The sequence below is a fragment of the Condylostylus longicornis genome, unplaced genomic scaffold (assembly GCF_029603195.1).
Source record: "Condylostylus longicornis isolate FDR11 unplaced genomic scaffold, ASM2960319v2 ptg000048l, whole genome shotgun sequence".
Classification (NCBI taxonomy): domain Eukaryota; kingdom Metazoa; phylum Arthropoda; class Insecta; order Diptera; family Dolichopodidae; genus Condylostylus; species Condylostylus longicornis.
Genome location: NW_026578017.1, coordinates 19,374,430 through 19,400,026, shown reverse-complemented (window position 1 = coordinate 19,400,026; position 25,597 = coordinate 19,374,430). Strand labels below are relative to the sequence as shown.

The following is a 25,597-nucleotide window of genomic DNA, read 5'->3' as shown; positions in this document are numbered from 1 at the left end:
TAACTGCTTAAAAGTTCAATTTAAAATCTTTAGTTAAAATATTCGATATAAACAGAAATATTTTGACTACGAAGAATATTTTGTATACAAAAGTTTTCTGAAAAATATATTAAAATAAAAACACTTTTAAATTATTTTATTAAATAATTTATATTAATTGGCATAGAAATATAAAAATCATTACTGAATAAGTGGTACATGGTACATCTGTTTTTCTACATTTTTCAACTTATTTCTTATTAATTTTATTTTTTTTTTCTCTTATACAAAATACACTAAATTTCGTTCAATACACAATATTTTTAGGTATTGTTTTTTTTTTTATTTTTTTTTTTATTTTTTCTAACAAAATTTGTTACATAAAATTGCTTTTTTTTAAAATATTTTGTATGTGAATATAACTGATAAAAATGTAATGAAACAAAAAAAAAGATGATATTTAAATTTTATTGTTTTTACACTTATACTGTTTTTTTTTTAATTTTACACAATTTTATATCAACTCTAATCATTATGATACGACCTGGATTTCAAACTGATACTAAATTTTTTTTATAAGTTGATTTTCTTATTTCTTATTTATTCTATCATATGGTGTATATATCATTATTCAATTACATAAAAATGTTTCTTAAAATTAATATTTATTTTTTCTAAAATTCAACAGATTTATCTAAGCTCAATATGCCAAAAATTTTTTTTTCTCTTTTAAAGTTACAAGTAAACAAAAGAATATTAATTCTTTATAGAAATCGTGCACATAAAACAAAATAGAAGATTATTGTGAATCACTTGTGTGTCTCATTAGAGGGTCATCTCGATCAATTGGGGGAGGTGATGTTAAGACTTCAACATTTTGGCTGGGACCTTGTGTAAGATATCCAGCGGTAGGATTAACACCTGCAATAAGCAATAAAAAATGTGTTAAAAATAATAATAATTTAAATTATTATTTATATGTACCTGTTAAATAACCTCGGACATTACTGTCTGTTATGAATAGATCATGTCTTTGATCTTTATATTCATTCCATACTGGATATTTAATTAATATTTGCGTAACCCTCTCACCATAACTTAAATTTAATGTCATGGCTTTTAAAGCTGAGACAATTTGCGCTTTAACGGCTGATGAATTCTCAACAAAATCTAATCTTGTTTCTAATAACGTCAATAAAAAAGGAATCAGTTTTACTTCTAGCGACTGACTAATTAGAGTATCCTAAACCAAAAATGATCATATTATTATTGATTATATATAATATAAAACAATTATATTAGAACAAAAAAAAAGTCTTTACATGTTGATGTTTGAATAAACGACTTAAAGTTTCACAAGCCTTATCAATTAGTTCTTTATGATATTCCATACATTTTTTAAGTGGTAATATACATTCTGTTTGAGATATGGCTCCAACACAAAACTAAAATATTAAATATTAAGGAAAGATTAATCTTAAAAAATTGTGTTAATTTAAACATAAACTCTACTAAAGTTTATATTATTTAAAAGTCAAACAAAAGATTAAGTAAAAATCACTTACTTCTGAGACTGAAAGTTGATGTAATACTGATAGAGTATGTTTTGGTTGAACTGCCAGTAAATTAAAAAGTTTGGGAATATGACCTAAAACTGGAATTTCATCTGTCAAATTAGGTTGGGCTCTCAATAATTCCACTAATGCTTTTGTAGACAATTCAATACTATTTTTCTATAAAAATTAGTAAGATATTTTATATTTTGCATGCTTAAAAAAAGCTTTTTATTCACCTCTGAAGAGCTTTTACTTATTTGATCAACAACAAAATCAAGTAGCTCAGAAAGAAATTGTTTTGGTTTTCTCAAAGTCCATGCTGGATTATCAACGAATAAGCGTATATAAACCCCAGATATTACAATCTCGTTTGTAGTGATTTCCTTTAATATTTCAGGATCTTTCCACAAAATATTTTTATTTACTTTCTGAGTATTATAAAAGCTAAAAAATAATTTGCTCTTAATGTAATGTTATGTATAATAATATTTAAATCTTAGATATTACCCCTCACACATGTCTGAAATAGCATCACATACTTTGGTTCTTATTTTATCATTCCATATTAATTCGGGATGTTCATGAATAGATTCGAATAACTGGACGGATGTTTGAGGATACTCAATCATTGCATCGATAAATAAAGGTGGTAAGAATTTACAAACGGTGATACGAACCTAGATTTAAAAATCAATATTTTATGTATGACATGGAAAAATATACAAAAAGACCAAAAATTTAAAAATGTCCATTTTATCAACTTACTTTTGGACCACTCAATCTATCACCCGCCATTTTTGCTAAAATTTCGGCACTTAGTTCTCGCATTTGCGGATTTCTTGAACTACAGAATAGATCTAACAAATAAATAACAGCGCCTAAAATATGTTCACATAATTATTTCATTTAGTTCAGAGATACATATTACGCTTATATTTTTACCTTTATTTTGGGCTTCTTTTACCATTTCTTGAATATTTAATAAACCAGAAAGAGTTTCCAAAACTCTTAACTGTTGATCTCTTAATTCGAAATCTTTTAAAGATACCAAAAAATTTCCCAACAACTCACATGCTGCTATTTCATTAACACAATCTTTATTTCTGGAAATTAATGCGACAATTTCCAAAGCTAATTCTTTAACTACAGCACTCTGGAAAAATAGCGGAAACTAATCTATTACACATGCTGATCTTTAAAAAAATTTTTTAAATATTTTATTAATAATTGTTTACCTCCTCGCATATGTTATTAGAAAGAAAACCAAATATCATATCAAAGTAACCAATACACTGCATTTCAACTCCAGGATTAGATTTTATCACAGATATTAGAGCACGCAATACTAATATTGTATGTTTTTCGATATTTACATTATTTACAAAATCATATTGTAATTTTCTATATTCATGTTCAGCGTCCTGTTCGATCTTTTTCCTTATTTTAGATTTATTGTACGCGTTCAAAACTTCATCAAATGTTGTTTTATTTTTTGTTGTTGTATTATTATTGTAGTTTGGATGATTCGGTGCTAATGTTGGTACTAGTATACCACCGGATTGTTCGTAGGGCCTATTCGCTGAATTCGAATTATTTGTATTATTTTTTAAATGTTTTGAATTTAAGTATTTATAAGACTGCTTCAAATATTCTAGAATGTCTAGGATAAATGATTTTGGATTTATAATTGGGAATGTTGGCATTTCGTTGTAAATACGAATAAAAACTCCACCGATTTTCAATTCATCTCTAAATCAAAAAAGAAAATATGAATAATTCAACTTAGAAATATGTATATTTGTTTTATATATAAACTGAAAATTACTTATAAGCATCAAATTCGAAATCCGAAATTGCATTATGAACGCTAGTTATATCATCATAAATTTCTTTTGAAGCTTGATTACGTTGAAATTCCAAAAAATCTAAGAGTTGGGCTCTTGTACCATTATCCCATATAATATATGGATTTCTATTATTAGATGTTAAAATCTTCAAAACTTCACCCTCAGGCTCACTTGCAATTTTATTTGATATATTTGGGGTCAATAATTTGTCGATAATCTGCTTTACCAATACATTTTTGGGCTCCCCTGAAATCACATATTTCTGGTGACTTACTATATTTTCTTTTTCAGCTGGTAGCGTTGGTACTATAACTTCTTTACATTCAGGTGAATTCTGTTGTGTTCTATCAACAGAATTTTGACGTGTTACTGGGGAATTTTCATTATTTTGAATTAAATTTTGAGCATTTTGTGTATACGATGTTGTTGGCGAAGAAGCAGGCGGAGATTGTTTCGTGCTTTTAACTTCATTTAACTTTTCACTTTCAATATTTTCATTCACTTTTTTCTCTAAAGTGTATCCACACAGAGCAACGCAAGCTAATATTGACATTTTTGCTAAATTATTAGCTAGCTTCTGATTATTTGATTTTTCATCAGCTTGTACACCACTCTCGTCTAAAGTATAATCAAATTCGAAACAAAACAATAGCAAAGACCATAATACACCATTCTTAACCAAATTACACTGTAAATCGTAATTATTTGCCCCTAAGTTAGTCACTAAGCTAACTGAGATTATATGCTACATAAAACATTGAATTGTTTCATTATAATTTTATACGAATATGATATTTCTATTTACCTTGAAATACACGACTCGACACACATCTGAGATCAATTGTGGCAAGCTAATTATTTTTTGTTTACAATTCTCAAAATTACAAGCTACTTCAAAGCATTTTGTAATGTTTGTTATAACTTGATAATGCACTGAATCTGGTTTGGAATCAGCTCCAATTATTGAAACGCATCGAGTGTAGGCTTCTAATAAAGCTTCTAATCCTTCTTCGCGACGTAGCTCTTCAGCATTTAAAGCAGAACAATGAACAGTATGATAACATAACTCAGAAGCTGCAGTTAACAATGGCACCTTCTTCGAAAATAATTGATCATCTTTTGTTTCTAAACGAATCGTTTTAATAAGCTGCGGATATCCAGCATATTTATATGGATGTAAAACTGCCAAAAAATTTAATTATTATTAATTTTTTGATATGGTAATCGTAAACCAACATACCATCTGGATATCGTTCAAAAAGTATACTTTGAGTTCTTAAAATTAAAACAATATTTGATGGGTTAGGACCTCCGCTACTCCAGCTTGAACGCGAACAAAGAAACTCGTAAGCTTGACTTACTTTTTCAAACATTTCCTAAATAAAAATTTTAATGAAATTTTCTTCTTCATATAAATGTATTTTGCTTACCCTTCCTTTTGGATTTTTATCTGGATGGTACATTTGGGCCAAGCGATAATAACTTTTACGAACAATTGATTCGTCAGGTTTAGGAATTTTAGTTAAATCAATTCCTAAATCCTCGTATGCCTGTTGCACAGTCATTTGAGGAGGTTTCTTTTCAACCTCCTTGCGCCAAGCATCAAGAGTGTGCTTTAATAATTGAACAGGATCAGATATCGGCCAATTTGGGAATTTTTGAGTATCACATAAATGTCTTAAATAATAAATATGACAAAACAATTCGTTTTCCAATTGTGGATAACTGATAACCGGAATCGCCAAGTACGGGTACCTAAATACGGGTTACGAATAATTCAATACGTTCCATACACTTCAATTGTTATTTTATTAATACAAACCTTGCCATAGTATGACCTTTCAGCCTTGGGGTAAAATCAGCGATATGAGCTGATATTTTTTCTATAAGCAAACGGCGCATTTCAGAGCTCCAAATTACTTCAGGTGTATCAAATTCACCCAAAAAAATTTCTGCAAATTTATCTGCGGTGTAATTTTCTAAAAAGCATACCATTGCTTCGGGTAATAAATGTCCTAATATACTTCTGTGCATAATCCCAGACTGAGAACTCTGAAATGTGTATAAATAAATAAGCCAAAACTCAAAATTGTTATTTTTTGTTTATAAGTACCTCCTCACTTCGAAAACCTTGTTTCATGTGTGTCATTTTTAAAAATTTTGCAATAGGTAATATGTTACTACCTGTATACATCAACATAAAGTAAAAGACACCAGTCAAATAAACTTTTGGCATTTCAGGATTATCTTCCATTATTTGACATAAAAGTGTAGCAACACGTTCTAAAAGACCGGGATCATGTGTTAAGCATACCTGCACAATGTGTGGTAAACAAATAAACTCTGACAATCGTCTCGATAATCTAGGTCCAGGTATAAGTACAGCAGTCCCATTTTGCGTACGGCTTGGAAAAAAGCTAGTACATTTGATTAATATATCTAAAATATGAGATGCAAGTTCGGATTCATTGTAAATAGGTTGTCCTTTTGCCATCAGGCACCATTTTAGTTGTGGTATTTGCTGTAATGAGCGCCAACCATCCATACCTGTTGCCCAACATCTGGTTTTTGCTGTAATTATATTTTTCGTCCACAGCTCCTTTAACTGAAAAGGTTTCAGTAAGAAAAAATAGCATATGGAAAAAAAATTATTTCAAAACCTCAGAGTAAGTTACTGGACCTTGGCGCTCAGGTTTTCCCCCATCCTTTTCGATATTATAATACCAATCTTTTTCCTCAAAATGCTGCATACCTGGTGCCATTTCAATCAGATTTGTTTTAGTATTAGGAATGGCTCTCCCTTTATATAAATGGGCCAAAGTAACCAAATCCACTAAACTTTGTACATTATCAACAATTGGTCTACAATTTGATTTTTCAAGAACAAGACACTTCACTAACCCTATAAGGGCATCTCTTAATGACGGTATTAAACTCTACAAATAGAAAAATATTTATGTTTACTAATTAAAACGATTGAACATTTTTTAAATTTACTCTATCAAGTAACTGCAGAATATAGGTCATATCACTAAATTTCCCTATTTCTTCATGATATCTCTTATAAACTTTCGCTAAAGCTTGTAAGGAAGTTACTGTCATTTGGTCGTCATTCATACGATTTCTACATAACACTCGTCTGTATAAAGCGTTAAATAACTCAATTCTACAAAGAAAGTAATTAATCTTAATTAAGTTTTTTTTTTCAATTTGGGCGCTTACGGATCTTTCACTAAATTTTGTGGCCAATCGTCTTTTTCTAGAATTAACCTTATATAATAATCACCAATTTTAATTTCATCGGCCAAGCACTAAAAAAACCATTAAAATAAACATTATTAAAAATATTTTCTAAAAATCAGAAATGATAAAGATTTGAAAACAAAAATATACTTGGTATTGAACTTCAAACTCATGAAAATTCCACGCTACGACCATATTCCCGGCCAAATCACGATCAGATATGAACTGCCTTAATTCATTTTCCAAACACATACGCAATTCCTCTCTAGTCTAAAATATATGCGAAACTGTTTATTGATTCAATCAAAATAATTTATCTACCTTATGGTTCCAAATTAAATTTGGTAGATTATGATCCTTAGAAAAATTATAAAAGAAGTATGGTAAATTTACAATAGAATCAGTCGTTTTCTTTTTTTGTCTTCTGTTTCTTAATACCACTGGCCGATTTTTAATAGATTGATTAACATTGTCTTGCTGATCTAACAAGCTCATGCCCCAATGTTTTAAAACCTAAAATAATTTTAATAAAGTTATTAATATTAATTAGAACACACTCAGCAAAAATACTTCTAAATGTTTCACGATTGCAGTTCGCTTAGTTTTGTTGGAATGTTGAATAGCAAATTTCAAATTATCACGAAAATTCAATTTATCTTCCTCAACTTCTGACACTGTTTCTTCACTTTCAAGGAACATTAACAGACCAGCAGGCTGCGATGCAAAAAAAAGTAATATTTTAAAATATTTTTTATTAAATGAATTAAATCTTGTGTAAAAAAAATTCTACATACAAAAATTCGTTTTAATAATTCCATTGCTTCTTCATTGTCAGTAATCCATAAACTAACTAAGTGCCGTGATAATTGACGATGGGTAGCCAATGTAGGGTCATTGGATGGTGTATATAATGCAGTTATAAGATGTCTACATAAAGCAGCTTCATCTAAAGCTAAAGATTGCATTTGTTTTGCTATTGAAATTTCGCCTTCTTCAATAATTGCTCTCAAAACCAGCCCTGCGCCTTTCACAATTGCAAGTGATGGATGTTGAAACCTAAGTATTTGATTTTTAATACAAATAAAAACATTTTTGAAATTCTTTAGTCAAATTTTACAGTTTATATAAATATCGTCCACGATCTGCAACCATTTCTAAAAGAATATCAAATTGCTTGCCATCAGTTGTTTCACTGTAAGGAACACATAAAGCGAAAGTGAGAAAATCTAACATTGCCGAAAGTACTAAAGCGCCACTTCCATGACTCTAAAATAATAATTTTAATGTTTAATATCATTTTCAAAATAAAAATAGCGATTAAAATATTAAAAGTATCGAATAAAATCTTACAACATGATTTGTCCACATGTTCAATAACGTTTCTAAAAATGATTTTGAAGACAAAATTGAAGATTTGTTAAGCTGTTCTTGTCTCAAATCATGATCTGCATTCATTGAATGCATTAGTGAATTGATCATATTAATAGCGGCATATGTAACGGCTAAATCATTTCTGCGCAATGAAGCTACAACCTTTGTTCCTATTATTTCTCTGAATCTAAACAAAAATTTTATTTATTTAAAATATTTAATTTTTTAATTATTTAAAATATTTAAATTTTTTGTTGTAAAATATTGTACAAACCCTTGTAATGATGTGAATGCAGCATATCCAACCTTCGTTGCAAGTAAACGACTTAAAGCATGAAAGGTTGCTTCAAGTTCAAAATTCGAAAGCTGAGCAGTAGGATTGTCAACTTCTTTTTGAGCTAATGATTGTAAAGCACTTAAAATAAGTTTCGATTTATTCTCAGCAAATAAACTCTATTTAAATTAAAAATAAAAAATTAAATTTCATATAAGACTCATACAGTTTTTGCTTCTCACATCTTGCGTAACACTGTATTTTAATCCACTATGAGAAATATTAGCATTAAAACGCTCTAAAATTTCAGATCTTCTTGATTGATTATGAAAATTATTTATAACTAGTCTTAAGAGATTCGCCTCGGTTTCTTCATCAACCGTATAATCAAGAGGAACGACACGCTTGCCTCTAGGGGTACTATTAATACGAACATGAACATCTGGATTACCACTTGAACGTACTGCATCAAGAATTGTTGCTAAAACAGAATCTCTGAAAATAAATTACAAAATATTATATGTAAACTCATTATGATAATTTAACTCAAACCTGTCGTTTGTGTTATATTTACGAACAACCCCATTTTTATATTCGATATGAAATTTTTGAATATTTTCTGAGTCACGAACTAATGCAAAAATTTCAACTAACGGTCTTAAAGTACACACCTAAATAAAAAAAAATTAATTTTATCATAATTTTTCTTAATCTGTCATACGCTATAAGTTTGAGGATCTCTTTCAAGAATTGTTGTTTCAGTAAGGCAAAGAATACGTTTTACTGGTTCAGGATGACGTGATGTAATTTTCTGTACAGTGAATTCCGTCATCGATGTTTGAAATTCATCCCCACTACATTAAAAAATTATAAAATTTTAAAAACATTCTGGTTAGCAAAATTAATCATATAGATGGATATACCAATATTTTCCGAATCTTTGCTGCTGAAATTGTTCTAAAGTTATTTGGGATTTTAATATTTTTAAATCTATGGCCAAAAATTGTGATGCTCTTTGGGTTATTTGCTGTACTATTTCATGATGATTTGTGGATTTAAACAAATGAAGCCGACTAAATCCGCCGCAGGCCATAACAATACCTCCTTCATAATTTTGTATACCTGCTTGATATTAAAATAAAAAAATTAACGTTACGCTTGAGAAAGAAAACAATACAAAAAATTATAATCTGGGTACATTTTTACCTATGATTCCTTGCATGTCTTTATACATGTAACTAGCTAGTACTTCATTCGTTGTTGGATCCAGTTGATCTAAGGAACATGGAGTAACTTCAAGCACTGTTGGCAGACTAATACCCGACCAATGGTATTTATAAGCCTGAAATCTCTGCATTTTAAATAATAAAGGTGTTTAAAAGCCATTCATTATTAGTAAAAAATCTTACCGCGATATTTTTAGGTTTTTCTGCGAACTCCTTGTAATATCTCAACAAAGAGCTCAAAATATCATTGCGGTACTCAGATGATAATTTAATATTATCTAGTTTTCTATCTTTTTTCAATGTTAGCTGGAATTCATTTGGGATCTTTAAAAAAAATAAAAACAAAAATATCATCATTATCATACTTATATATAAGTATATAGACATATAAATATGTATATTTATCTTTTTCTAATTGTAATTTCCATTTAAATTGTTTTAAATATACATACATTCGATGATTTATTGGGAGTAACAGCTACAATGTCAGAATACAGCCACCTATTTGTTAAGTCAAATTTTTCTGGGTTATACGTAGAAACTCCAGTAGATCCTATAGACAAAATTCTTTTATATTTGCCTTTCCACGAATGTTTAGTAACCAAAAAACATTCCAAATCTATATTATCTTTAAGCGGAACCATTTTGCGACGCTCTACTTTGTTATTTTTCACTTTTTTTTATATTTAATCTTTACCATGTAAATCATTTATCATTATAGTTAAACACTATCTCATTTTAATTACAACTTCCTTTAATTTTCATAGGAACATTTCAATTATATTTGATGCTACATAAAAAGGGGAGTAACACCTTAAGTTTAAATTATTGCTTACTCAACAAACGATACTATTGTGGAGTATTTATTGTTGTGTTTAATAAATATTTTTTGTTAAGCTTATATTTTCATCTGTATAAGTTTAAATAATAATAAAATAATCATTAACAGTTTTTCTATCAAATGTTAAACAACAAAAAATTATTAAGTGTTTCTAAATATTCACTTCTCGTTTTCCACTACAAAGATCTTGAATCCCTGATGACAACTAGCAAACTGATTACTGAGTTTGATTTTCATTATTCTTTTTAAATTGTCAATTTAATCGACAAGACAATCGACATTGTTTGGTTATTTTACATTCTATTCCAGAATACATAAAAGCGTTCTTTGGTAATAGATCGTTTTGTTATATCTTTAGTAAAGATTCTTTACTTCTAAAATAATTTTTGCGTTAGTTCAAAACAACTTTATAGTAAATTTAGTGATTAAAGATAATAAATTTATAAGTTCAGTTTAAAAAACAATTTATTTTGTAACCGTGTTGAAGTTATAGAAATATAAATAACGATAAATATACTAAACGATGACGACATAAAAATCATTAATATATCGTCGCTATCTCTACCTTGGTTATTTAGAACTGCCATATTGACATTTTTATGCTTGTTTTGACAGCAAACAAAAAGTCAACAATAGCTCTTATGTCAGAAATATGTCATAAATTAATGTATCATAAATTTACTAAGAAAATTTCAACTGTTTCTGTACTATACAAGTTTTTTTATTTTGCAAAAGCTAGGTCGTTAGGAGGAATATCATCATGCAAAAATATGAAAAACTTGAAAAAATTGGTGAAGGTACTTATGGCACAGTTTTTAAAGGCCGTAATAGAGATACAATGGAAATTGTAGCTCTTAAACGGGTTAGATTAGATGAAGATGATGAAGGGGTACCCAGTTCAGCACTACGAGAAATATGCCTTCTTAAAGAATTAAAACATAAAAATATTGTGCGACTTTATGATGGTATTTATTTATTTATTTATGTTTTGTTTTTTGAATAATTTTCATGTAAAATCTTTATTTTAGTCTTACATTCCGATAAAAAATTAACATTAGTATTTGAACATTGTGATCAAGATCTAAAAAAGTACTTTGATAGTTTAAATGGAGATATAGACTTAGATGTTTGTAAGAGTTTTATGTATCAATTATTAAGAGGGCTAGCATTTTGTCACAGTCACAACGTGCTACATCGGGATTTAAAACCACAAAATTTATTAATCAATAAAAACGGAGAACTTAAGTTAGCTGATTTTGGTTTGGCTCGTGCTTTTGGTATACCAGTCAAATGTTATTCAGCAGAAGTTGTGACACTTTGGTATAGGCCACCAGATGTATTGTTTGGTGCAAAGTTATATACAACTAGTATTGACATGTGGTCCGCCGGATGTATTTTTGCGGAGCTTGCTGATGCTGGTCGCCCACTTTTCCCAGGTTCCGATGTTTTGGATCAATTGATGAGAATATTTAGAGTGCTAGGTACACCAACTGAAGAAAGCTGGCCTGGTGTTACACATTTATCCGATTACGTATCACTGCCATGTAAATATAATTAAATTTATAGTAAACTTTTCAGTATTTTTTCAACTCATATTGTACTACTTACTTTTAGCTTTTCCTCCAATAAGTTCTTGGAGCCAAATTGTGCCAAGATTGAATTCAAAAGGGAGAGATTTATTACAAAAACTTTTAGTTTGCCGACCAAATCAAAGGATAAGCGCGGAGGAGGCAATGCAGCATCCCTATTTTACAGAAAGTTAAAGAGATTTTCTATCAAATGTCTTCATTACAAAGTTGAAATAAGAATAGCGGTTTATATTTGGAAAAATCAAATTAAGTCCAGATAAAATTAAGAGATAACATTTCTGTATCAGAATTTTATGCAAATGCATGATTTGGCAAAAATTTAAAGAATGAAATTATTTAATATAAGAAGTTTATAAATTATGTAAGAAACACAGACATAGCAATATTATGCTGTTTGTAAGCTCCAAAGATATTAAAAATTGTAATTTAAGTTCAAAACAATTTATGTAGATTGTAAATTTATAGAAAATTAAAAATCAGAAAGCGTACATATTTTGTTGATTAGTGGCAATTTGGTTTAAAAGGGAAGAATGCAGCCATTCTTTAACTTAAGTTGAGAAATTTAAGAACTACAAATCGGCTGCTTTGTGTTGGAATTATGTTATGTTGGTTCTTATCGTATTTTTGATTAAATAGGTTGGGTTAGTATAACAACTTTTACCAACATTACATAATAACATTATTGCGTAAAGAAGCAGTTTATTACTTCTCTTATCTCTTGGAGTAAGTATATTATGAAAAATATTTTGTATTTTTATAATTAGTTGTGTGTAAATAAATATGTTTTTTTTTTTAAATTTTTATATTTTATAAAATATTCTTTTAACGAATATATTCTGTTAATGTTATTTTAAAGTGGGTAGATAGGACATTGTTGGGGAAAAAATAAAGATCCTATTGCCAGTCTATTAATTTAATTAATCTGTGGTCTATAGCACATATTTATATTTTATGAAACATTTTATTATGTTGAGTTTAGAAAAATATGTCTGTTTAAATGGTTAAAATGTTCAATTTTATCTGCACCCACTTATTTTTACTTAATAAGAAAACATTTGTATTTTATTTAGAATGTTCATAATTGAACATTCCAAGAAATGAAACTTAAATATAAGTTTTTAAATTAATGACAAAAGTACTTTGTGTATATTCATTGAAAATTAATATTTAGGCTTCTTGGCAACACAAGAATTAAAAAAAAATATTTCGATTAAATTTCAATAAGCAATATGTTTTCGTTATTAATTTTACATTTATTTTAAATAAATGTAAAATAAATATCGAAAACCTATATATTGACAATGTCAAAATATAGGTTTACATGAATACAAATTAAACTATAAATTTTGTTGAAAAACAATACAATCACGAAACAAAGCTTATTAAAATTTACTTAGTTAACTGCAGCTTTGCAGAAACCATAATATGCAATGCATAATTCGCATTCTACTGAAGGCCTAATACGCACATATTCGATTTCGATTAAACCCTCAACTCAAATATTCCTAAACTTTATGCAATAGTCAAATTTAACCAATTTTCTGAACACTTTTAATTTTTCACACCGAAAACAAATTTCCGACTAATGCGACATCTTTGGGCAATAGCAAAATTTTGAAAATTGTTTGACTTATAATATGACATTTCTTGTTTCATAGGAAAAAAGCTTATTAGTTTAGTGCAACAATCACAATAAGAAGTTATTTTTCTTATTTTACTAAAAAAATAAGTCAAAATTGTAAAAACAAATATTAATTTAATCAAAAGAAGTGTAAAAACACCTAGTATTAGTTATATTTTTCATAATTCATAGGTAATTTAAACAAATTCTATAAAAACATATCCTTTAAAATAAAGGTGTGGACAGGACTTTTTCCTTGTTAATAATTTTCCAATAAAATAGTATTTTGTGTATTAAAAAGTGTAAAATTAGAGGCAAATATCGAAAAAAATTTATAATAATTTTTATAAACGCAAAATAAAAATGATTTCAATAATTAAAATACTTGTTTAAACAAAAGCCAAAATTATAGGCAAATATCGGTTTAGCAAACGTCACGCCTTGATAACAGTCATATTCATATGTATGTACATGCATTTTAAAAAGGTTTTTTTTCTATTGAATCTAAACATACATATTTAAAGTAATTTGCAAAATTTCAGATTAATTTATATCTACACATATAATATTATTATGCGAAAAGTGTATTGAAATATATTTAGTCAATTTTGGTAAATATGAGTCAATCATAATATAGTAACAAAAACAGAAAAATGAATGTTGATTTGGCTACAAAATGTAAGAGGAAATAAATTCAAAAAAATTTGGATGAAGTTTTATATTCCACATTCATTTCACACAAATTTCATAGTGGTATACATTTCTTATATCGATATACATTATATATGTACATACTTCTATCATCAAATATGTAGGTATCTTGCCAGATATCCTTTTCAATAAAGATAAAAAAATTTGTTTTTTTTTTTTTAAAATAAATTTAATTGAATAAAATAAAAAATATGAAATATGCTCTCAAATACGTATGTACATATATAAGTATTATAATATACTTTAATGTTTCTGCACAACGGCATGTGTACATAGCTGCCTATCTACTATATTTCTATAGGTAGCTATTCAAATAAAAATTGGTAAACTATAAAAACTTTCAACCTGAATGATCGTAGTAGAAGAAATTTTATCACTAAAATGACTAATGTATTGAATAATCGTTAATTTAAGCAAATAAAACATTCGTTGATAATAGAATCTACAAGTCGGTTTTTTTAATTCGTTTACAAAAGGCTATTTCGAATAAACACAGAAAACGAAAAAAGAACATTGAATAAATGAAATAATTTACTATAATAATTATAAATTTCTTTTTATTACTATAGATAGATAAAGCATATATAATTGATAGACACATATTTCTTTCAGTTGATTAATAATTTTTTTTATTATAGGATTACTTATAGATTTCTTTGCCAAAAATGGGATGTACAACATCAGCTGAAGAAAGAGCTGCTATAGCCAGATCAAAGTTAATTGAAAAGAATCTGAAAGAGGATGGTATACAAGCAGCTAAAGACATTAAACTTTTACTTCTAGGTAAGCATTAGGTTAAGATTTCATTATAATTTCATTTAATTTAAAACGTGAAATTAATTAAAAGCCAAGACTTAAAATATTTTGTTTTGAATTTTAAAGGTAGGTAGATGGAATTTAAAGGCTGAAATTTACCAAAAATATAAAATTAAAAAAATTAAATTTATTTTAGAAATTTCCAACTTAAAAGGCTGGTTTGTTTTAATTGTATTTTGAGTTGTTTTTCCCCCGGGATGCAGCTATTAGCAAACTTTTTTTGATGCAAGCTAATTGAAGTAGATAGAAAAAGTTAGAAAAGATACCTACGTATGTATATTTCCAGCTTTTTTTCTAGTTTTTCTGTACTTCATATTGCAGAATTTTTCGTACATATATTATATTGGAATAAGCCGATTTGATTAAAACTATTAACTAGTTTGTCATATAATTATAATTTATGCATTCTTTTTAGCTTTGTTGATAGAATTTATGCTCAAATAGATCACGATGAAATGATTAAAGGTTGATGAAAATGAAAGTCAATCTAACAGTTCTTAAAATGCCGTAGATTACTCTAAATGCAAATTCGAAATTCAATGAAAATAAATCAGAAATTTAATGGGTATCTTCAAATATTAAAATATATTGTTTTTTAAAGAAATATTTAGATGCAATTTATTATCAACTTAACTGGAACGCCCCAATATTTTTTTTTTAAAATGGGATGTGGTTTATTTGTTTTTAAGTATGAAGTTTTATATTAAGTTGAAAAATCACGTGTTTTGAGGGTAGTTGTGATAAGCATGTTATTAACTTTCTGTGTTCTGTAGTATAGAGTAGCTAATTTTCTATATTTTGACCTAGAGGAGTTAAATCTCGTAATATTTATAGCGACATCCTTTCAAAAAGCATATTTAAAAATATTTTGGGTTTTTACTCGACTACGTTTAATTAAGGAAAACTAAAAAGTTTTTTTCCTTAACCCTTGTAGCCGTATTTTACTGTAAACCTAAATAATATTTCTTTTTCTCTTTTAATTGTATTTTTATCTTTTTATAAAAGAATTTTTCATAAATGTGAAAAAAATTTTTTTAACATCAATTGTTTAAATTGGAAAATTGAATTCCTTTTAATGCATACGTACATATATATATATTAACGTATCTACCGTATCCTTCTGAAACTATTACTGTGACGTTACAAGTGGCTAAACAAATATTTTATGTTGTGTTTTTCTTGCAATTTCCCTTAAAAAAATCAAAACATTATTATAAACATACTTAGGGTAATTGTACGACATACATAAATATTTTAAATTGTGTACATATACATATTTTTATGTTCATTATGTTATTCATATGAAATTGAATTTAAATTATAAACTATTTACGTTCGTATATAAGTGCAGAAATTTGTGTATACATATGTATATTTGCATATACATATATATATATATATATATATATATATTGTACAATGTGCAAAGAATATAAAAAAAAAATCTCTTGAATTAAATTTTCTTCTTATTTTTTATAAATAAATTTCATAAAGTATGAAATATTTATACACAAACAAAATAAATATAAATTTATAATTATATGTACATATTATATTTTGTAACGAAAATTGTGACTATATGATTTACATATACCCATTTATATTTGTATGGATATACATGTTTAAATATGTATAGGTATAAGGATTAGAAATAAAGCCATAAGTGAGTAAAGCTCGTAAAATTTTTCTGTTATTGAAATTATTTTCTTTATTTGCTCACAAAAACAACTAAAACAAAAATGCTTTTTTTTTTGGTTATAAAATTCATATATTACATACCTACATATATATGAATGCGCGGGTATGTAAAGAGTATCAGCTTGCCTGTATATATGTATATGATGTGTACATAATGTTATACATATATACACATATTATACTTACATATATTTATTGTAATTATGAATAGGCACTTCTTAATGTTTAATTGAAAAAGCGCATGTTCAAAAGTGGAAAACTGGAAAAACTTAATTCATATTTTAATACACACATTCATGAAATACACAAAAGAAAAAAAAAATTCAATTTCGCCAAAAATACAGTATTACATATATATACATACGAGTATACATACATTCAAAAAAAATGTGATATTCATACAATTCATATACAATTTATTGTTATATTTTTTTTATATGATATTTCTTATAAGCGTATGATTATTATCATCTTCTCATCTTAAGTCTTAATAAAAGAAAACGCACAAAATATTAGAAAAAATAAAAAAAATAATAACTTTTTCATTTTCCACATTTAATAGGCTGTTAGCTGTTCGTAAGTTTTTTTTCTCTCTTTCTGTATTACATAAAACTGTTGTTTATTAAAATAGAATAAAAGAAAAGTCCATAGGGATCAATCAGGATTTTTTATTTTTCATGTTGTCCCTTATTTTCTTCTTGTGTATATTTTTTGTTTTTACCTTTTTCTTTTGATTTTTGTGGTAATTTTTTTTACATGTACTTTTAATAACATATGTTTATGTACATGTTATTTATTTATATATTTATTAAAATATTTATCATATCTTCGTACATGTTTTTCTTTTTCCTATTTTACTTAATTTATTTTGGTTTTATTGCTGTTGTTGTGTATGAGAAATGAATTTTAACAGTACATATCCTTTGTTAACTTAATATTAAAAAAACATATATTTAATATTTTAAGATCAGACCCACGTAAAACGGATTTGTTGGAATAAGTTGTCAAAAGTAACTATAAAGACAAAAAATATTGAATAAATTTCGCCTCACTATTGTTAAGCAAATCATTTATCAAAAGAATCAAATACTCCTTGCTACATAACGTCTTTGTTTTTCTTCCTCATTAAATGAGCTTAATTTTGAAGGGTTTTAATTACCATTTTAATATTTATTGTTGAAATATTGTGGCAATTCTATTTGTCCAAATAAAAATTCAAATATAAAGTACTATTTATAATGCAAATAATAGGAATTTTAATTCATATTCCATTATTTGTATTGATAACAAAAACAAAAATGATTACAGTTATGTTTTTTACGAATATCCATTCTTAAGCTATTGGAGCTATACGTTACATGTAAATAAAAGATGTAACGATACCTTATTTCTTAACTTTATTTGAAAAATTTTTGCCTCTTTCTGAATTTACTCATAGCAAGTGCCTATCCACATACTTATATATTCATAGAAATAATTATTCTTTATATACGTATGCATATGAATTTACAAAAATGAGTATATTCCAAAATCTAAGTATTAAAAATTTTAAATTGAAATACCGTTTCAATGCATCTGGCAATATTGGCAAATTATTTAAATAATAATTATAATATTGTAATATGAGCAGAAACAAAAGAAAAAAGCAAAAGCAAAGTAAGAAATGAAACTGGAATATGAAAGTTTTCGTATACTTTACACTATGATGATTTCGGCGAGAGAATTTCAATGTGAGGTATCAAAAAAGAAAAAAGAAAAATATTTTAAGCGCATGTACACTATTTCAATATCACGCATGTACAGCGAGTATCCATCTAAAAATTAAAATATAAAATAAAATAAAAAACTCTGTAAAATTCTCTTCTACAATCAAATTTCATACAAATCCAAAGTAATTTCACTAACACAATGATGGAAGAAAAACTAATAATCCAGTTAAGTAAAAAGAAAAAAAAATATGTGTCAGCTGGAAACTTAGGCTTATTTTTAGAGAGGAAAGAATTTTTTTTTTTCATTGTTTTTTCTATTTCAAATTTATTATACACGGTATAATGGAATTAAATTATTTTCAATTATGTTGACATTTTTTTTTATTTTCTTTGTATTTTATTACAATAATTCTGCAATAGTTGTAATTTCTAATACTATAGAACAGTATTTTATGAAAATAAAGAGATAAGTATTTAAGAATGAATTTAACATTACGAGGAACATGTATTTTTAAAATGTTACTATATTTGTAATTGATGTCATAGTCTTTGTAGGTACAAATAAATGCATATTGTATTTAGATAATTGCAACTAGTTGCAAAAACCTTCTCATCTAGTTTACTATATATTGCATATTATGTATTTATGTATATACCTAATGAGCTGATTTTAAAATATATTTTTTACGTTCTTGTATCGATTTATTTTTATTTATATATTTTTACGGTCTTGGGATAAATACGATTTATTTTTCCTCTTATAATCTTTAAACACTTTTAAATTGTATTTTATCAATTTCCGGGAATTGGGCCATTCGATTTATTAATTATATCAGTTTTTCTAATATATGTCCTTGATTAATACATCTAGCTATCTAATAGTAAAATAAAATTAATAACAACTAACAACCTAAGGAATCTGTAAATTACATGTCTCCCCTTCAAAATTTTTATTGACAACTGCTATGTTTGTTAAGTGATCAATTATTATTATAATTATATTATTATAACAACAGTCATAAATACCAAAATATATTCATATTATAATAAAGTTTATAATCAGAATCTATATTGTCATACATAACTCTTTTGTAGTTATACACTCTTTTACTCCTTTTTTTTGTAATAATTATTTTTACTATGTACCTACATATGTACATACATCTAAAGAAATTTGACATTTGAATAGTTTACTGAATTAATATTCCCAAAGACTAAATTTTTTTCGAGTTTATTTTCTTTAAAAGTTTCTGAGTGCGCATCAAAAGCATGACTCCTTCAAAAAAAAAAAACAAAAAAAAAAAAAAATAAAATTACGAGTATTCCCGTTAAATATAAAATTTTCTGTACTGCCATTGAATATAACAAACTAATTTACTAAAATATTTATTAAAATATGTATTTGTGAATGTGAACGTAACGACAGATAAATTTTGTTATAAATTCTCCCTGTTTTCATTCGTATTACAGTTTGATTTATACTTTAATCAGTATTCTCTCACCGCAATTGAAATCGTTGCCACTTTTTGACAAACATGTAATTTTTCTTTCTTATATATTGTTGTAATATTTGCAGAATTCTCACAGATATAGAGCCGTAAAAAAATATTAATAAAAAAAATTTGTATATGTATTCAGATTTCCATTAGAGTGTATAACAGAAATTTTAAAAATTAATTGGGGTGCATATAGTTATACGTTTTTTTTTTCTCTTTGCTATACTACATTTGTACTCGTATAATGCGTAAAGCTTTTTTTTCTCCTTGGATTTTCTTTCTATTAATTTTTATGTTTATAATTTTTTTTTCTGTTTTCCTTGTTCTTTGGGGCGGCTCCACATATATTTTCTCAATAATAATTTTTATTATTCAATTGAACATAAGTTCGTGCAAGTAAAAGTATAAAATATCGGTTGAAATTTAAAAAAAAAAAAATTCCAAAAAAAAGAGAAATATAAAAAAAGATAAAAATTATTTCTCATCTAATTTTCGGTTTGAAACGTGTATTTGTAATAAAAGAAAAAAAAAACCAAAAATTTTTTTTATTTTCTAAAATATTTTTAATTTAATTTTTAATTTTTAATCAATAATTTAACAAACGCAAAAAAAAAAAGTTAATTTAAATTTATTCGGAAAAAAATTTTTTTTTCAATAATAAGAAAAAAAAAATATAAAGAACAAAAGAGAAAAGGAAACAAAAAAACCGAAAATTTCCTTTTTTTATTCGTGCTTTTACTGGCTTTTCCAGCTCACAATATCAAAGGAAAAAAAGAAGTGGCAAGAAAAAGCTATACAGATTTTTTTATTTTTTTTTTTGTTTTTTTTTGCCATATTAAAAAAAAAAACTGTGGAATTTAATTTTGAAGTTTTTAAAGGAAATTCTTATACTCGTAATTGGTATTTTTTTTCGAAATAGTTTTATTAATTTTTACAAAATTTTAAAAAATTATGTTTTCATTTCATTTTTGAGAACTTCATAATTAAATGGCGGTTCTTAAAACTTGAAAAGCGGGAACACATTTAATATTTAAAAGAGAAGAAAAGAAAAAATAAAATTTTCTCTAATATCTTATATATATGTACATATACGTGTGTGAAGTAAAATTGTTTATGTGTGGTTTCTGATGGTCTTATACTCTAAACGTATAGTTTTTGTATAACTTCTTAAGCCAAAAAAAGGGGAAAAAATTTTGGGAGTTCTTCTTGAAAAAACAAAAATATTAAAACATAAATTAAATTTTAATTAAGTGCAAATTAAAAAAAAAAGAAAACTTAATTAAAAAATTTTTCTCTCTTAATACTCGTATTAATAAAATGTGCTTAACATATATATTTTAATATTATAATATATTCGTACATATGTACATATAGATGAATAGCTACTTGTAGATGTGCACAAATATATTTGCTATTTAATAGAAGAAAAAAAAGTAAAAGTAAAGGAAAAAAAATATCACAACTCCTATTTTATTATAAAAGGAAAAATATACTATAAGCACATTACATACACACAATATATATATAATATATATATATATATATATATATACGCATACCTACATACATACAAATTCTAATTTTTCTCTAATATATTTTCGTTCATTTGTCTATTTAATTTTTATTATACAAGTAGGTATACCTCTAAATATATATTCGCGATAAAAAAAATCTATGGCAGAAATATTGATCTGACGTAGTTTTTGTTCTTAATTTTTTCTTACTCTGTATTTTCCTGCAAATTCCATACAAAAAAATAATTATTTTAATTATACGAAGAAAAAAAAAACAATCATAAATATTTTACAAGAGTAGTAGTGCAATTTTTATTTTTTCCATACCGAAATAGGATATAGCAATAAGGATCAAAAGAAATAAATAATAAAAAAAAAAATACAAAAAAATTATACATGTATATACACAAATACGCATCTATAAAGCATACTTATAGGCAATAAAAAAAAAAATAAAGAAAAAGGGATCAAAAATCTTGAGTTCCTTAAAAAAGTTGAAAAGAAAGTTTTAATAAAAAAAAAAACGGGTGATTCATACTTTTCAATAATTTTTTAAATGAAATTGTATGTATACACATATATATATGTTAATGTGTAATAAAAATAATACATACACGTAAATGTAAAAAAAAAGAATAAAATAAAATAAATAAATTGCGTGTATGACATGACCACATTACACTAAAATAGTGGCGGAAATTTTCTTCATTTAAAGTGAAAAAAAAATATATACATATAAAGTAAAGCAAACAAAAGAGGAAAAAGGAATCAACTAACTAAATATATAATTTAAAAAAATAACAAAAAGAATCGAAGAAAAATAAGGATTAAAAAGAATATTAATGCGGAAAAATTGTTATAACCGATTAAAATAGAAAATGGCTTTGAAAAATATTTGATTTCCAATTTGATTTTTATTTTCTAATTTATTATATTTAAAAACCAAAAATAAAAAAACCAACTGTTATTGCAAATTATTGCAAAAAAAAAAAATTAAAAAAATTTTCTAAAATTTTAAAAGTGTTTAAATTCTAAATTTAAAATATCTGCAAAATTTTCACGCACACAACATACTATAGGTTATAAGAAATTTCAATAAGAAACCAAAAAAGTAAGAGTAAAATTAAAAGGAAAAAAATTATTTAAAGTAAATTAAAGAACGAGCACAAAACGAATAAAAAAATATATTAAAAGGTTGAAGTAAAGGAGAAAATAAAAAAAAAAAAAACAATTTTTTTTTTTTACAATTTATATAAATTTTTTTCTTCATATTGTATTAATTCGGCCATTCACGGCCGATTCCAACGACCTTCAAAACGTTTTGTGTAGAAGCAATACGCACAATGGGCTGCGCACAGTCTGCTGAGGAAAGGGCCGCAGCCGCTCGTAGTCGTTTAATTGAAAGGAATTTAAAAGAGGATGGCATTCAAGCAGCTAAGGATATCAAATTATTATTACTTGGTAAGAATTATAGAATTGGGATATTCTATTCATATATATGTATATATTATGTACATACAATATAAATAAATATTGTATATAAACAAAAATTGCAACAATCACGCAACAAAATAATGTTTTAAAATATTCAATTGAAATTAGATTGTATTGATCATAATTAAATGAAATTAGGTGAAAAGTACAAGATTTTAAGCTTCTCTTTTTATATCACATTATATTTATAAAATAATTCTAAATTATTTAATAATTTATTTCGTACATTTAAAAATTCAATTGATATTTTTATAATAAACTTTTATTCATGTTAATTATCTATTCCTTTTTATATAAAAATCAGCCCCTTCAAGTATCTTAGTATTTAGAAAAGAAAGTCTTAACAAATTAGGAACATACTAAACATCTGCTTGCGCATGTATGTAGATGTTAATACGTTCTTAATTAACTAAATAACATCTATATTCTATATGAGAGGAAATTAATGATTGTAAAACAATTCAGATATTATTAATCTTGTTAAAATTTATTCTATATATATATACATATATATATATATATATATATATGCTAAGACGCTATAATTTTTCTCTATATATTCAAATTTATTTAATTTAAAAAAAATTATATACTCGTATTTGACATTTCAAGAATAGCGCTTGCCAAAAATGACACAAATGCCAAATCTTATTTCTATATACTTAGGTATACAAGGATAAAGTAAAACAAAATTTTTCAATTAGGCAGGGATCGAATTTTGTATTTTTTGATGGAAATTGCAGGCCTTTGTGTTAATCCTAAATATTAAAATAAATTATCATATAATTTTCTAATTTATAAGGAAAAGTCCAAAATCTGAAAAAAATAAAATGAAAATATAGTCGTAAAATATAGTAGAACTCATACGTATATACTTTTAAACATACAAATAAATAACATTCTGGTGGGCAGAAAAAATAACTAAAAGTACCGTACTATATAACAATAAAATGTGTATTTTTGGTATTCCAAAAATTTTATAAATGTAGTTGTAGTATCCTAAACCTAAGAACATTGATTTTATTCGTATATATATAGATGAGTAGATGTAGGTATAAGGATGTATATATGTGTACGTTCATATAGGTACCGAAAATAATATTTCTATATGTTATTACTATAGAAGGTGAACGTATAACATTATATGAAATTATAATAAAAATATTTATGGGACTAAAAATTTCACATGTTTCTAGGTTCAAATTTTAGGTACAATTATGAAAAAAAAAATTATGATTTTCTAGTTTGACTTTAATTTTTTTTCGTATACTGAAATGAAATTTTTGTATTTTATTTCGGAAAAAAATAAAATAGTCATGGGAATAATTTTTCATACTTATATTCTTACTGAATATATGTGTACACATACCTTCCTGGTAGATACTCATAGGAATACAATGCTTGTCAGTGCTATAGCTTTTTTTTACACAAACACACGCATACATAGTAATATTTATAAGTATGTAGTAGAATCGGGAACTTGGAAAAGTGACAAATACTCAAGTTTATTCTACTTTTTTCGTTTTTACTTTGAATGGTTGTTTTATTTTGTTTTTCTTTGTTTTTTTTTTTTATTTTAAGAAAGTTTTCTTTACATGTGCGTAAGAAATACCCCTTAAAAAATAAATTTGTTTTTTCTTACTACACGTATGTATATGTGCCTGTGTGTCATTATATTTTTTTAAAGTATACTTTACAACTCTATATACATACTTTAACATTTATTTTATTAACTACTCATATTAATTTTATTTCTTATTCCATTTCACAAAAATTCTTAAACATCTTTAAATATTTAAGAAAAACTAAAATTAAAAATAATTACTTTTCTTATTATTGTTTATAATTTTAAAAATTCTAAAAATAAACATGGGCCTAATACCAATTTTAAATTAATTTTTTTTTTGGTTACTTTTGGCAAAACCCTTGAATTCGAGCATTATTTTATCATAAATATGTTTCAATTTTTTTTTCATCCTAAATGTATGCAATCTTTGGAAAAATTTGATATTTATACGAATGACAGTAATTTCAATAACGTAATAGATTTTATTTTTACAAGCAATATTTTCACTTATTGATGGGAAAAGTGCTACTTCACAAATCATTGGTTTAACGCAAATCGATTAATAATGATTTTCTTTAATTGAGTTTTTCTGAAAATATCAAAAATATCTGAAACCAAATTTAAAATACGATTTTTGTAAATTAAATTTAACTCGATTAAGTTAATTTTCATTTATAATCTGCGCTGATTTCATGTAAATTTTTCAATAACAGTTGAGCAAATAAAATACCTTGTTGAAAGTAATTGTAATTGTAAAAAAAAAATCTTAAGTTAAGAGACAAAAGTAATATTATTCCAAATATAAAGTAAATAACCCTGTGAAATTTAACATTGAATGTGTTTGTAAACTATAATTAACCTTTTTAACTCATCACACTATTTGTATTTTAAATTCTATAAACAAATAGACTAAAACATTTAACTCATCATTTAGTATCTTTTTTTCCAAAGTGTTCTTATTCCGGTTGCCTTATATAGACCAAATCACTTAAGATTTTAAGAAAATCATTGAGATTTTCACTCTTTGTTTATGTATGTATATTAA

The 25,597-nt window shown here is 25.7% G+C and overlaps 3 protein-coding genes across 6 annotated transcripts in view; 2 read left to right on the top strand and 1 right to left on the bottom strand.

Annotated features, from left to right (window-relative positions):
• Nucleotides 1-256: 256 nt before the first annotated feature.
• Nucleotides 257-10,534, bottom strand: LOC129610955 (dnaJ homolog subfamily C member 13). 2 transcript variants are annotated; one of them, XM_055523800.1, is made up of 32 exons: nt 9,949-10,534; nt 9,680-9,820; nt 9,477-9,621; nt 9,194-9,395; nt 8,992-9,124; nt 8,823-8,941; nt 8,513-8,765; nt 8,271-8,449; nt 7,976-8,183; nt 7,743-7,891; nt 7,420-7,681; nt 7,196-7,339; nt 6,947-7,138; nt 6,776-6,895; nt 6,605-6,693; nt 6,380-6,548; nt 6,043-6,318; nt 5,496-5,987; nt 5,205-5,434; nt 4,813-5,137; nt 4,623-4,758; nt 4,188-4,564; nt 3,361-4,127; nt 2,771-3,284; nt 2,478-2,688; nt 2,301-2,413; nt 2,043-2,212; nt 1,772-1,979; nt 1,545-1,712; nt 1,302-1,424; nt 964-1,222; nt 257-900 (listed from the first exon to the last, which is right to left on the bottom strand). In XM_055523800.1, exons 1-32 carry the CDS (start codon nt 10,138-10,140, stop codon nt 779-781), a joined length of 7,188 nt encoding a protein of 2,395 aa, XP_055379775.1. In that variant the 5' UTR covers nt 10,141-10,534; the 3' UTR covers nt 257-778. The 2 variants fall into 2 exon arrangements, with proteins under 2 accessions (XP_055379775.1, XP_055379776.1); XM_055523801.1 differs by having other exon boundaries at nt 9,194-9,392.
• A 480-nt stretch (nt 10,535-11,014) lies between these two features.
• Nucleotides 11,015-12,367, top strand: LOC129611055 (cyclin-dependent kinase 5 homolog). Its single transcript, XM_055523979.1, has 3 exons — nt 11,015-11,302; nt 11,366-11,881; nt 11,952-12,367. The coding sequence occupies exons 1-3, from the start codon at nt 11,098-11,100 to the stop codon at nt 12,098-12,100; spliced, it is 870 nt and encodes a 289-aa protein (XP_055379954.1). The 5' UTR covers nt 11,015-11,097; the 3' UTR covers nt 12,101-12,367.
• A 1,234-nt stretch (nt 12,368-13,601) lies between these two features.
• The window catches only part of LOC129611228 (G protein alpha o subunit), an 88,253-nt gene continuing 76,257 nt past the window's right edge, over nt 13,602-25,597 (top strand). Inside the window, exons 1-2 of one of the 3 annotated variants that reach the window (XM_055524243.1) lie at nt 13,602-13,739; nt 14,897-15,041. In XM_055524243.1, the coding sequence (XP_055380218.1) occupies nt 14,924-15,041 (118 nt within the window). In that variant the 5' untranslated portion in view covers nt 13,602-13,739; nt 14,897-14,923. Of the gene's footprint in view, nt 13,740-14,896; nt 15,042-20,326; nt 20,490-21,826; nt 22,953-25,597 lie in introns of those variants that run through there. The other 2 variants (XM_055524244.1, XM_055524245.1) reach the window with 2 other exon arrangements.

Coding starts and splice junctions, on each gene's coding strand:
- LOC129610955 (XM_055523800.1), bottom strand. CDS start 10,140: ATGGTTCCGCTTAAAGATAATATAGATTTGGAATGTTTTTTGGTTACT. Junction 8,184..8,270: donor GCATTCACATCATTACAAGG/GTTTGTACAATA, acceptor ATTTTTGTTTAG/ATTCAGAGAAATAATAGGAA. Junction 5,138..5,204: donor AAAGGTCATACTATGGCAAG/GTTTGTATTAAT, acceptor ACCCGTATTTAG/GTACCCGTACTTGGCGATTC.
- LOC129611055 (XM_055523979.1), top strand. CDS start 11,098: ATGCAAAAATATGAAAAACTTGAAAAAATTGGTGAAGGTACTTATGGC. Junction 11,303..11,365: donor TATTGTGCGACTTTATGATG/GTATTTATTTAT, acceptor TCTTTATTTTAG/TCTTACATTCCGATAAAAAA. Junction 11,882..11,951: donor CGATTACGTATCACTGCCAT/GTAAATATAATT, acceptor ACTTACTTTTAG/CTTTTCCTCCAATAAGTTCT.